Source organism: Salmo salar, chromosome 16, assembly GCF_965601325.2.
Source record: "Salmo salar chromosome 16, fSalSal1, whole genome shotgun sequence".
Taxonomy (NCBI): Eukaryota; Metazoa; Chordata; class Actinopteri; order Salmoniformes; family Salmonidae; genus Salmo; species Salmo salar.
Genome location: NC_138306.1, coordinates 5,144,183 through 5,157,254, shown reverse-complemented (window position 1 = coordinate 5,157,254; position 13,072 = coordinate 5,144,183). Strand labels below are relative to the sequence as shown.

At 43.8% G+C, this 13,072-nt stretch overlaps 1 protein-coding gene across 11 annotated transcripts in view; it reads left to right on the top strand.

Annotated features, from left to right (window-relative positions):
• LOC106573061 (CUGBP Elav-like family member 2) overlaps positions 1 to 13,072 on the top strand; it is a 72,112-nt gene that overhangs the window by 39,360 nt on the left and 19,680 nt on the right. For all 11 annotated transcript variants that reach the window (XM_045696867.2, XM_045696865.2, XM_045696862.2 and 8 more), the window contains exons 3-5: positions 1,450 to 1,532; positions 9,613 to 9,661; positions 10,430 to 10,564. In XM_045696867.2, the coding sequence (XP_045552823.1) occupies positions 1,450 to 1,532; positions 9,613 to 9,661; positions 10,430 to 10,564 (267 nt within the window). The remainder of the gene's footprint in view (positions 1 to 1,449; positions 1,533 to 9,612; positions 9,662 to 10,429; positions 10,565 to 13,072) is intronic.

Sequence of the window (13,072 nt, the reverse complement as noted above, 5' to 3'; positions counted from 1 at the left end):
AGTGCTTGATGGTTTTTGCGACTGCACTTAAAGAAACTTTCAAAGTTCTTGAAATGTTCCGTGTTGACTGACCTTCATGTCTTAAAGTAATGATGGACTGTCATTTCTCTTTGCTTATTTCAGCTGTTCTTGCCATAATATGGACTTGGTCTTTTACCAAATAGGGCTATCTTCTGTATACCAACCCTAACATGTCACAACACAACTTATTCGCTCAAACGCATTAAGAAGGAAAGACATTCCACAAATGAACTTTTAACAAGGAACACCTGTTAATTGAAATGCATTCCAGGTGACTACCTCATGAAGCTGGTTGAGAGAATGGCAAGAGTGTGCAAAGCTGTCATCAAGGCAAAGGGTGGCTACTTTGAAGAATCTCAAATATAATATATATTTTGATTTGTAACAGTTTTTTGGTTACTACATGATTCCATATGTGGTATTTCATAGATTTGATGTCTTCAATATTATTATACAATGTAGAAAATAGTAAAAATCCTGGAATGAGTAGGTGTCCAGACTTTTGACTGGTACTGTATATAAAACATATCTTCATATGCCACCGCTGCTAAATGAATATAGGGGGAAACACTGAAGCAGCCTCTTAGAGATGAGAACGGAGCAGCTTGATGCATGTTAGCATATCGCAGCTCCCAGTCGAGGCTTGGGAGAGAGGGGGAGCTCCACTCCACAGTAACATAACTCGAGCACACGCGCACGGCACAGCCTGAGAGGGAGTTCTACAGTATGCAGCAGCAATACAACACTATGTAGGTCAGAGACGCTGCAGTACTCTACTTCCCTGTGTGTGCGTGTGCTCTCCACTTCTGTGTGTGTTTGTGTTCTCTGCCAGCCCAGAGAAACTGACAGGCTGGAACGCCACTGGCGGTCTGCTGGGACTGAAGGATGAGAGTATTCTTTTCCTTCTTCTCCTCTCTTACCCCTCCCCCATCGCCCTCTCTTGTTCTATTGCTTGCTTGCTCTCTCCTCTCATTCTTATCGTGTCTGTGGATGTATTGCCTATGTGTGTGTATGCACACTTATGTAACGGAGCGCCTTTCAATAGTTTTGTCAGTACAGTGGCTGCCTGCCTCTGAGTAGCCTCATTGTAGCCTTTCTCTGCCACACCTCAGTGACCCTGACAGACAGACAGCCTCTTGGTCTCCTGCTCTGCTCTCTGTGGCAGTACTGCACAGTCATGAGTGTCAACTATGACCCTGAGCCATCAGCCCATCTCCTTATCTTGCCCATAGCCTACTCTCACTGCAAATGCTGTGTGTGTGCTGTATAGGTACCTAGCATGCTGTGCGGTAATGTGTACTGTATGTACACCAGTTAATAGTGATTCCATTCCTTGTCTTGAAACAGCACTTGTGTTTAATGTTGCGTTACTCTGATTGTTCTGTTATTACATTCAAAAAAATCATCTTACCCCTTCTCTCTCTGCAGGATGCTGTTTTGTAACGTTTTATACCAGAAAAGCCGCCCTGGAGGCCCAGAATGCATTGCACAACATAAAGACCTTAACAGGGGTGAGTAAGCAGGAAGTGTGTGTGCGTGTGCCGCCTTTAGCCCCTCATTGCTGCCCTGGAGGCCCAGAATGCATTGCACAACATAAAAGACCTTAACAGGGGTGAGTAAGCAGGAAGTATGTGTGTGTGTGTGTGCCACCTTTAGCCCTTCATTGCTGCCCTGTGTTGCTGCTGTGGACTGCATGTGGATGGATGTATCCTAATGAGCTCACTATAACCACAGCCCACACACACCGTATAGGCACTGCCATGCCATTCCTATCCACAAGAACTGACCTGAACCTAGCTCCCTCTTCTGATGAAGTAATAACCACAGCCCACACACACCGTATAGGCACTGCCATGCCATTCCTATCCACAAGAACTGACCTGAACTTTGCTCCCTCTTCTGATGAAGTAATAACCACACAGTCGTGTGCACACCAAGACCCAAACACGGAGAGTCAGGTAAAGAGTGCTTTGCACGAGGGGAGCCTAGCTAGCCAACTCACTGAAGCGCAACCAGACCCACACACACACACATACACAGCTACCCAGTTATAAAGTGGAACAAATTATTCATTGTGCTTGTCCTCATGAATCATAGATGCAAAACGACATTTAATATTTAAAAAGGAATACAAAAGGAAAGTGTTTGAAGAATGTTGCTCCTAACAATGGAATCTGCTGTGAGCGATGGAGGGAGTGTGAGAAGGATAGAGAAAACAGGGCGACAGCTGTACAGAGAAACAGAGGGAGTCTTAATTCTAACCTGATTTATCTGATAGAGATTAAAGCTCAGTCAACTGGAACAAGTGCAATTGCTTGTTAAAGCTTCGTAAATCTGCCTCCCCTGTCCCCTATGTTACTCTATCTGCTTCCAATCAATTAAATCAATACTAAACTACCGCAGTCTTCAATTAAATCAATACTAAACTACCGCAGTCTTCAATTAAATCAATACTAAACTACCTCAGTCTTCAATTAAATCAATACTAAACTACCTCAGTCTTCAATTAAATCAATACTAAACTACCTCAGTCTTCAATTAAATCAATACTAAACTACCTCAGTCTTCAATTAAATCAATACTAAACTACCTCAGTCTTCAATTAAATCAATACTAAACTACCGCAGTCTTCAATTAAATCAATACTAAACTACCGCAGTCTTCAATTAAATCAGTACTAAACTACCTCAGTCTTCAATTAAATCAGTACTAAACTACCTCAGTCTTCAATTAAATCAGTACTAAACTACCTCAGTCTTCAATTAAATCAATACTAAACTACCGCAGTCTTCAATTAAATCAAAACTAAACTACCTCAGTCTTCAATTAAATCAATACTAAACTACCTCAGTCTTCAATTAAATCAATACTAAACTACCTCAGTCTTCAATTAAATCAATACTAAACTACCGCAGTCTTCAATTAAATCAATACTAAACTACCTCAGTCTTCAATTAAATCAATACTAAACTACCTCAGTCTTCAATTAAATCAATACTAAACTACCGCAGTCTTCAATTAAATCAATACTAAACTACCGCAGTCTTCAATTAAATCAGTACTAAACTACCTCAGTCTTCAATTAAATCAATACTAAACTACCTCAGTCTTCAATTAAATCAGTACTAAACTACCTCAGTCTTCAATTAAATCAATACTAAACTACCGCAGTCTTCAATTAAATCAAAACTAAACTACCTCAGTCTTCAATTAAATCAATACTAAACTACCTCAGTCTTCAATTAAATCAATACTAAACTACCGCAGTCTTCAATTAAATCAATACTAAACTACCGCAGTCTTCAATTAAATCAGTAACTCCACTCTGCAGACATTTTCAGTTCCCAGTAATCAGGAGAATGACTAAGTGTTGAAGAATTTGTACCTGTGTGATAAGCAAAGGGATACTGGACTAAATTATACCATTCATGGCTGGGGTCAATTCCATTTGAGTCCTGAATTGAAAAGGAATTGACCCCAGCCCTGACACTTTCAGTAGCGTGATGATCGAAGTGAGATTAGATACTTTACATACTTTACAAACCTAGATTATAAACAGCACTGTATCTAGTGTCATTAATCAGTAAAGCATTTTCAAATAAAGTGTATGTAATTTGACAGCTGCTCCCTAACCCTACCACAGCCAGTCATGCCGCTCCTGGCATTGACTGAAGTCCGACGGCCCGTTGGTGGAAAAGCTTGCGGTCCCTTTCGGGTCGCCAAACCTGGGTTCAAATACCATTTGAAATCATTTCAAATACTTGATCTCTGCTTGGTTGAGTTTGCCTATTGCAATGGAACCAATAGAAAAGTCACACAAGTCCACATCCCGGATCCCGCCTATCTGGCCCTCCAGGCAGGCTAAAGCAAATACTTATTGTATTTGAATGATTTTTTTAAAATAGTATTTGAACCCAGGTAGGTCTGTCGCACGGACTCCCTCCTCCTGTGCCTCCCTCTCCTTGGCAAGTGACGCCAGTCCCCATACCGAGAGGGCCATCTGTCCATTTCTTTTAGTTCCCTTCTCTCTGAAAAACAACACGTTTCATAACTGCCTCTCCTGTTTTTGTTTTTATCGTGAGCACTCAAATGAGGGAGTAAGATTTCCCATGTCATCATAACACATGGTAAATAAACTTGAAGCCAAACTACTTTCATGATATCTTTATTTCAACTGTCTATTTCTCTTGGTTCCCTTCTCTTGAAAAATAACACCATTACATACAGCCAGCCTCCCCAGTTTTAGTTTTTATAGAAATGGCAAGAAGTGAGTCAAATATCTAGTCTTTACACATGACAAATACGTTTAACTTGAAACCTTGCCCTCTGCTCATATCCTAATTCCCCTGGCTTATAATCTAGCCACTTCACTCCATATTTGTCTTATTCCCTTTCTGGCTTCTCTGTGCCAATGTGGCAGGTGTAGATATCCCATCCAAAAGATTAGCTCTTCAGATCCACTTCTTCCTTAGCGTATTAAGGGATCTAGTGGAAGAGCCAGGGGAAATAAATCGCAGGTGGAAATATGTCATTTGCAGATGGACTGGATTTTCTGCCAACTTCTTGTTGTAGCTCAAGCTGTTGCTCAGATATGGCCCCTCATTTCTGGAACATGTTAGCAATACTGGACGGTATGGCTAGCATTCCATTCCCAAGTGGAAAATGATCACTTTAAAGACCCGTGGACATTGTGTGCGCCCCAAATGGCACCCTATTCCCTATATAGTGCACTACTTTTGACCGAAGGTAGTGCACTATATAGGGTAGTGTTGCATGGTAATCCGGTACCACGTTAATATCATAGTACCAAAACATTTTTAGAATACCATAGTACCGTTCCATATGATACTGCCAACTTTTTTTGGCCCTACCGATCTAAAGCACCTGCAGGTGACTTTATAAACAGTAAATGTTTAGAAAGTCAGTTGCTTAAGCAACCGCAATTAGTCTCTTGTATGCTATGCGCCGGTCCAATGTGAACTTCACTTTCATGCGCGTATCACGTGTGTCAGCTGTGATCAGCCAGCCGCATCCCCCTACCAGCCCTCACTCACCTGCTTCTCTCAGCATCCCCCTACCAGCCCTCACTCACCTGCTTCTCTCAGCATCGCCCTACCAGCCCTCGCTCACCAGCTTCTCTCAGCATCCACCTACCAGCCCTCACTCACCTGCTTCTCTCCGTCCTCTCTTACTGCACATCTATTCCTCCATCAGTTTTTAAAATGTCATTTAGCTGTGATGGCGAGTGGGGATAGAGACCCTGATCAGTCTTCTGTTACATTTTTTAAATTGGAGCAGCACGAAGAGCGAGTAAAGTTGATACATTGTATATCATTTCATCATTGATGAGCCAAGGGCACAGGCCAGTCTGAGTATAGGCGTTTGCAAGTTTGTCACGCAGCAGTGCCAGAGAGGAAAACGGCTTCGCGACAGGCATGCTTACATCTTTACAACACAGACACCGTTTTGTCTCTAGCTCAAACGAGATAAAGAATATGCCTCTTATAACCGTCGCTACCTCTTTTCTTCCTGCGCGATTTCACGCACATTTTTGTCATTTCACAAACCGGGCTGTTTTTAAACTAATCCCAGCCCGCTAATTATAGGTTTGATAACTGAACAACGTTTGTCATGTTACCTAGCTAGCTAACAACCTGGTAGCTTGACAGTAGGTTTAGGCAAATTTGAGTGGCACTGGAAGAAAGGAAAAGATCATGCTATGTGCTTCAAAGGTAGGATTTTTATTTGACCTTTTATTTAACAAAGCAAGTCAGTTAAGAACAAATTCTTATTTACTGTCACGTCCTGACCAGCAGGTGGAGCTATTGTATTCGTTTTGGGGTCAGGACGTGGCAGTTTTTGTGTATGTGAATGATTGTGTTGTTGATTGGGACTTCCAATTGAAGGCAGGTGTGTTGAGTTGCCTTTGATTGGAAGTCCTATATAGGTGTGTGTGTTTTTCTTTGGGGTTGTGGGTGGTTGTTTTTGCACTGCGTTTAATAGCCTGCAGAACTGTTGCTGTTGTCACCTTTATTGTTTTGTTAAGTGGATGCTTTACTCCTTTTTTGGAAATTAAATATGAGTATTCACATACCTGCTGCGCCTTGGTCTTCTCTCCATGACAACGTTTGTTACATTTACAATGACAGCCTACTGGGAAACAGTGGGTTAACTTCCTTGTTCAGGGGCAGAATGCTCGGGGATTCGATCCAGCAACCTTCAGGTTACTGGCCCAACGCTCTAACCACTAGGCTTCCTGCCGCTCTAACCACTAGGCCTAACTATATCAAAAATATATATCTTTCTGGTCCACACATTATTTTTGGTGTCTAATGTTTTTAAAGTTGGGAGGTGTGTGGGAGTATTGGGGGGAGTGTGGGAGTGTTGGGGGAGAGGGTGTGTGGGAGTATTGGGGGGAGTGTGGGAGTGTTGGGGGAGAGGGTGTGTGGGAGTATTGGGGGAGAGGGTGTGTGTGGGAGAGGGTGTGTGTGGGAGAGGGTGTGTGTGGGTGTGTGTGTGGGGGGGAGAGAGAGTGAGTGTGGGGGAGTGGGTGAGTGTGGGGGAGAGTGGGTGTGTGTGGGGGAGGGTGGGTGTGTGTGGGGGGGAGTGAGAGTGTGTGGGGGGGAGAGGGTGTGTGTGGGGGAGTGGGTGTGTGTGGGGGAGGGTGGGTGTGTGTGTGGGGGGGGGGGGGAGAGTGTGTGGGGGGGAGTGTGGGGGAGAGAGTGAGTGTGTGGGGGAGTGAGTGTGTGGGAGAGTGAGTGTGGGTGGTTGAGTGTGTGTGTGTGTGGGGGGGGGGTGAAAGTGTGTGTGTGTGTGTGTGAGGGGGAAGAGTGTGTGTGTGTGGGGGAGAGTGAGAGTGTGGGGGAGAGAGTGAGTGTGTGTGGGGGTGGGTGGGGGAGTGGGAGAGTGGGTGGGGTGGGGGGAGTGGGAGAGTGTGTGTGTGGGGGTGGGTGGGGGAGTGGGAGAGTGTGTGTGTGTGGGGAAGAGTGAGTGAAATTAAATGTGTGTGAAATTCAATTCAATAAGTGTGAATATTAGTGCCTGTTTTTTTGTGTAGCATAGGCGCATAACGTTTAGAAAACGGGAACAAGCGTCCTGGAGATGGGTGAACAGTACGCTATGCCACTGAATTTTTCCCTTCTTGTTATCGCGATCCTTAGTAAAATGTTGGTATCATGAAAACACTAATATAGGTGACATTTAGGATGCAGTCATTAAGAAGCAGGCTAGAAGAGAGCAGCGCTGTTAGATTTTTATTAGGATCCCCATTAGCCGATGCCAATGGCGACAGCTAGTCCTATGGGGTTCGACACATAACAAAAAAGACATTACAGACAAAATACTTTACAATTTACATACATTAACATGTAGGGGGTGTGGGCGGTGGCTGTGTGTGTGCATCTATCAGTTAGACACAAAGGTCAATACATGCACACAAAAAGTAGGTCACATGGGGGGGAGGTGTTGTGGTGAGGTGTTGCTTTATTTGTATTTTAAACCAGGTTTGCTGTTCCCTTGCGCTATATGAGATGGAAGGGAGTTCCATGGCTCTGTATAGTACTGTGTGTTTTAGGGCTGTCCCTGGAATCATTTTGACTAGTTGTAGAAAATACTGTAAATAAAAGTATAGGGTAAGCATTGCGCGCATATTCTGTGTGCCAAACAGGTGCTGTTAGATTACATTGTTCCAGACGGTCAGAAATATATTGCAAACAACACTAAATCAATTATAAGCGTACCAGAGTGTAACTTTGGTTTTTGTAACGCTTTTATTACATCAAAGACTAAAAACGGTCTCATTGATTCGTGAACGCAATTTTCCCAAAATGGAACGATTTATGCTAATTATTCCATGGTCGCTTTATTTTATTTTAAAACTAAAATGCTTGATTGCGTTTCACATCATGAATGATTTGTATGCTGTGTGATGACATTAACAAATAAATGATTGATTGATACAGTAGGCTATTTCAATGCTCATATAAGCTACTGTAAGTAAGTTACAGTATTTAGGATGTGCTCTTAGACCTACAGCTCGATGGTGGTTATACAAGGCTGCTATACTAACCCTATTAATGATTATAATAATAGTAACAATGAGATCAAGGAAAAAGGAGGGTCTTTGTTGTTGTTATTATAAATAAAATTATTTCTGACAATTTGGAAGTGTAAACACTAAATAAATTATTCATAATACCAGAGAGGCTGGTCTAACGAAAATAAAGTGTAACGCCTTTATTACAGCATAGCAAATATTAAAAACCCGCCGAATTTGTGAAATTGTTGCGTGAGGCTTGGTGCTCACGGAATCAGTAGGCTATTAAACACTCAAACAGGCAACAGAAGCAGGATCTGTCTTATTTTTGTAGATATAAATGGATGATTTATAAAGCCAGGCACATTTAACAGTTAGGCTATTGATTGTAGACCTAATTAAGTTGGTTTCCTCTCGCCTCACTTTTCTGAGACAATTAAGCCAAGGGCTGTTTTCTCTTCTCCTAAATCTGCTGTTGCCTCCGCCGCATTGTTCTCAACACCAATATGCGGGTTAACTTTGCTATTAAGCACATAGCAGCATGGTCTAGGAAAAGGCACCAATTCGACAGCGCACTGATGTGATTCAGAACCGCAGACAGCGACCACTATCCAACACGGAAGAAAGCTCATTTGTTATAAAAAAAATATAACTTTTATTTGTGTTGCAACATTGTTCTTACATAATATAACCATATACAATTTCAGTAGCACATGTCTTAGACTGATGGACTGCGCCATCCCCACGACCTCCACAATGGATCAGTCCACTCAGACAGGCGCCAATCAGACAGGTGTTTTGTACACCATGATTTTTTTAAATGTACTGCTCGACTAAAGAAATATCGGTTGACCAACAGTCTATCAACCAAACAATCGACCAGTCAACTAAATGGGGTAAGCCCTAGTATATTACCTTGAATTTGTTCTGGGGACTGTGTGGGGGGGGGACAACTTAAATGGATCCTGAAAGGATGATGACGGAGAGAATCAATAACTGCGATCATATGACTACTGCTCTGGCCCAACCCAAAGAAAGAGGAGAGAATTTGAGCCCAAATACTAGCCAGTGGACATATCCTTTTCTATAGCTCACTATAGTGTGAGGGATAATAGAATCTGAGAGGGGGCGATCGAATGAGAAAGATGCTGACAGAGGAGGATGAGGTGGAGGAAGAAGGGTAATAACGAGCAAGAGAGCAATACTTGTCTAAAAATCCATCCTCACCTCCTTTCCTTCATCTGCACTGATTGGAAAAGGTAACTTGACCTGTGAGACTTGACAGGTGAAAACAATATGGAGTCGAGCTCTTTATTGGGCTGGCTTTCACCTTGTCAGTTCTTTCAGATCAGTCAAGGAGAGGAGGCTAGGAGAGAACGAAATGTTTAAACAATTGCTAAAGGGCCAGGGAGCAAGAGAAAACAAAAAACATAGCCAAGCACCTGGCCTGTTCATCGTCGTGGTAACTAACGGTTGGTTAGTGTGTGTCATTGTGATGACAGGCCTGATGATAGGTTGATGTTTAACATGATTCTACCGTTTCCTCCTCCTTCCAGATGCATCATCCCATCCAGATGAAACCCGCTGACAGCGAGAAAACAAACGGTGAGTGACATCATTGCAGATGCGCTGTGACACAGGCTAAAGTGTGTATAAACAAAACGTAGCGGCTGGCCGGTTACAGGGAAGGGTTGCGTCCCAAATGACACCTTATTCCCTTATATCGTGCACTAATTCTGACCAGGGCTGTGGTCAAAAGTAGTGGGCTATATAGGGTGCCATTTGGGTCACAACCTGAGAACAGAACACAGCTACCATGAAGTCTCCGAGGAAGTGAGGAAATTGCACCAAGAAGAATTAAGATTGGGAAAGGAAATAAAAAGGAGACTGTCTCTATGTTTTAGTTCCCACACGATGGCCCAAATGGTACTCGTCTGTTTGTGCTGCCAAGGCATGACAACGACCATAGAAGTTGGCTATTATGGAACAAACAGATCTGGGACCAGGCTGCCGAAATTGTGCTCTGTGCTGTAAATTCAGTATTTCAGGGGTGTCAGAGGTTACTAGGATTTAAAGGAGCTTTATGATGGGGGAGAGGAGCGAGAGGAAGGCGGGTACAGAGGGATCTGGTGGGAGGATAAGGGGATGATAAAGCAGTCATCCGTCTGAAGAAGAAGAGATTGGGGAGGAGGGAGAGATGAAGCAGTAAGATAGAGATTTAGAGAACGAAAAGGGGCGAGCTGACTCATTGAGTGAGAGGGTTGCAAGGAGGGGAGAGGAGAGATTGAACTAGCAAAAAGAGAGGTGGAAGGTTGCATAGCCCATTTTGCTATCGCTGTTTTGCTGTCACTCATTCTTTCCTCTCCATTTCAGCGGTGGAAGACAGAAAGCTCTTCATTGGAATGGTGACAAAGAAATACGGCGAGAACGAGGTCCGGATGATGTTCTCTGCTTTTGGACAGATAGAGGAATGCCGAATTCTCAGAGGACCTGACGGTCTGAGCAGAGGTGGGTTGTGGGTAACGCCGTGTCCTTCTGCTCCACGCTCCCGTTATACCAAGTGGTCCTGTGTCAGTGGATCAGTTTGTAAGGGCGTGGCACTCGGAACCAAAGCAAAGGTCTTGGGTTCAATTCCTACAGGGATCATAATACACATACCAGAAATGTATGTCAAATGTACTGAAAGTCATTTTAGATAAAACGCACCCTAGGCCATCCTGTATATATTATGAGATTTTTAGTATTTTACTCTCTTCATCCCCCCCAATTTCGATCTTGTGTCATTGCTGCAACTACCCAACGGGCTCGGGAGGCGACAGTCGAGTCATGCGTCCTCCAAAACATGACCGGGCAAACCGCGCTCCTTAACACCCGCCTGCTTAACCCGGAAGCCAGCCGCACCAATGTGTCGGAGGACACACTGAGCCTGCAGGCACCCTGCCCATCACATGGAGTGGCTAGAGCACGATGAGCCAAGTAAAGCCCCCATGGCCAAACCCTCCCCTAACCCGGACGACGCTGTGCCAATGGTGCGCCGCGCCATAGACAGCTGCGCCACTCGGGAGGCCCAGATATATGGTATTTATGGTAGTGGCTTCCTCTTTAAATGTCGCTATATTGCTTCCACCGATCCAATCTTCTCAGATCACAATAGTGGGTAGGAAATAGGAGCTAGCGTTTGATTTTGAAATTCATCACTAGAGTAGTCCACTACTACACCCGCCGATAAAAGAACACAGACTTGCCTAGTGCCTGCCTTACTACACTGCTCCCAAACCTTTTATTTCCACCCTTCCCACCCTGCCCCAATATTCATATCCTATTCACCCAAAGTTGGCCCCCTCCTCGCTCTCTCTCGCCCCCCCCCCCTCCCAAATCCACCCCGATATGACTCTCCCCGTGACACACTCACCACCTCCTACATCTCTGCAGCAGAGGGAGGGGGTGCATCAACACTCACAGCTCTCAACTCCCGCCTGTAACAATAGTCCCAGCCGTCGCCATGGCAACCCCATGGCTGCTGGTGTTCTAGGCCGGCCTCAGCTGGCAGGCAACACAGGACACACACAATCAGTACCGCACCGCCCCCACCGTGCTCCACAAAGGATGGGATTATTCCACTGCTCCACCTCTGCCTGCCACAACTTCTATCTGTGCCGCATAAGACGCCATAAAAGCAAGTGAGACCGACAAATGCAATAATAGTATGGATGGGCATGAATTATCGAGTACGAAGCTCGATCATTAACCAGAGGGGGGGAAAAAATAGTGTAAAAACTATTTGGTGGATGTGCTTTGTAGCAGCTCGTACAAGCAAAATTTTGTCCCAATTTATTTTTTAATTAATTTTTTTAATGTTGTCTTAAAGACGACGTTAATTTGCTTTGACTCTAGTGTTCCATTTGAACATGTGCATTTGCGGGGCACAACAAAAAAGAAACCGAGCCTTAAGGATCACATAGTTCTTCTCCCTAAAAGTCCTTTCCCCCCTGTGTCTCATTCACTCAATTGCGTTCCGACCGCTCCCTACACATGCGCATGCTGAGTGCGCACGCAAGCTCCTGTTAGGCCTACAGAAGTAAATGCCTATAAAAACGTATCTAACTGATGGGAAACAAAAGCTCCATTTCTTACCAAATTCAAATGGACTGGTAGATTTGAAGTAGGAAAATGTGTTCCAACAACCGTTGCAGCGGTTTTGGAATAAAATGTGACCTGTCTATTTTCCGCTTAGGCTACTTTGCAAACTGCTTGTGCCGTTTGGAGTTGGTTAGCCTAGGCCTCTCAAACTCAACACTGGATCTCGATGCCAGTTCCACTGTGTTTTTTTCCATTGTTCCCCTCTAATCAGGGACGGATTTTAGACCTGGAACACCAGGTGGGTGCAATTTAATCCAGGTAGAACAGAACAGCAGCAGGCTCCAGACCTCGTAGGGTATGCGTTGAATACCCCTGGCCTAGGTTATAACCCCCCCCCCCCCCCCCTAAACATAGACAGGTTCCACACTGTGAATACACAAAAACATTAGTTTGATAAAGACATATTTTTAAAGAGAGATTTTCATCCGAATCATTAAGGCTAGGCCTTCTCACCAAACCGACGTCGTGGCCGTAATTCATCACCGTGCCTTGTTCAATGTGGAATTGTTAATCCATTTAGACATTTCCAAAGAACAGGCAGAATAAACTAAATTGAACGTCTGTATATCGAAAAGAAGACCATTTTGTTTTGTAACCCTGAAAAAACGGTCTTTCAACTCGCCAAATTGAGCCCCATTTCAAATAGTCACTATTTCAACTTTTTCCATTTGGATTTTTTAAATGTATTCTATTATTACATGTTTTTTTTTACTATAAAATAGGTGACTTGACTGTGGTAAGGGCTCTGGAAATAAGAGCGTCTTGTCTGCTAAATGAACAAAGCAAGGCTATGCCATTACACAGCCATAAGCTTCTACAAGCACGCACCACTGCTAAGGTTACTGCCTTTTTGGAGATTGTGTAATATATAACCAG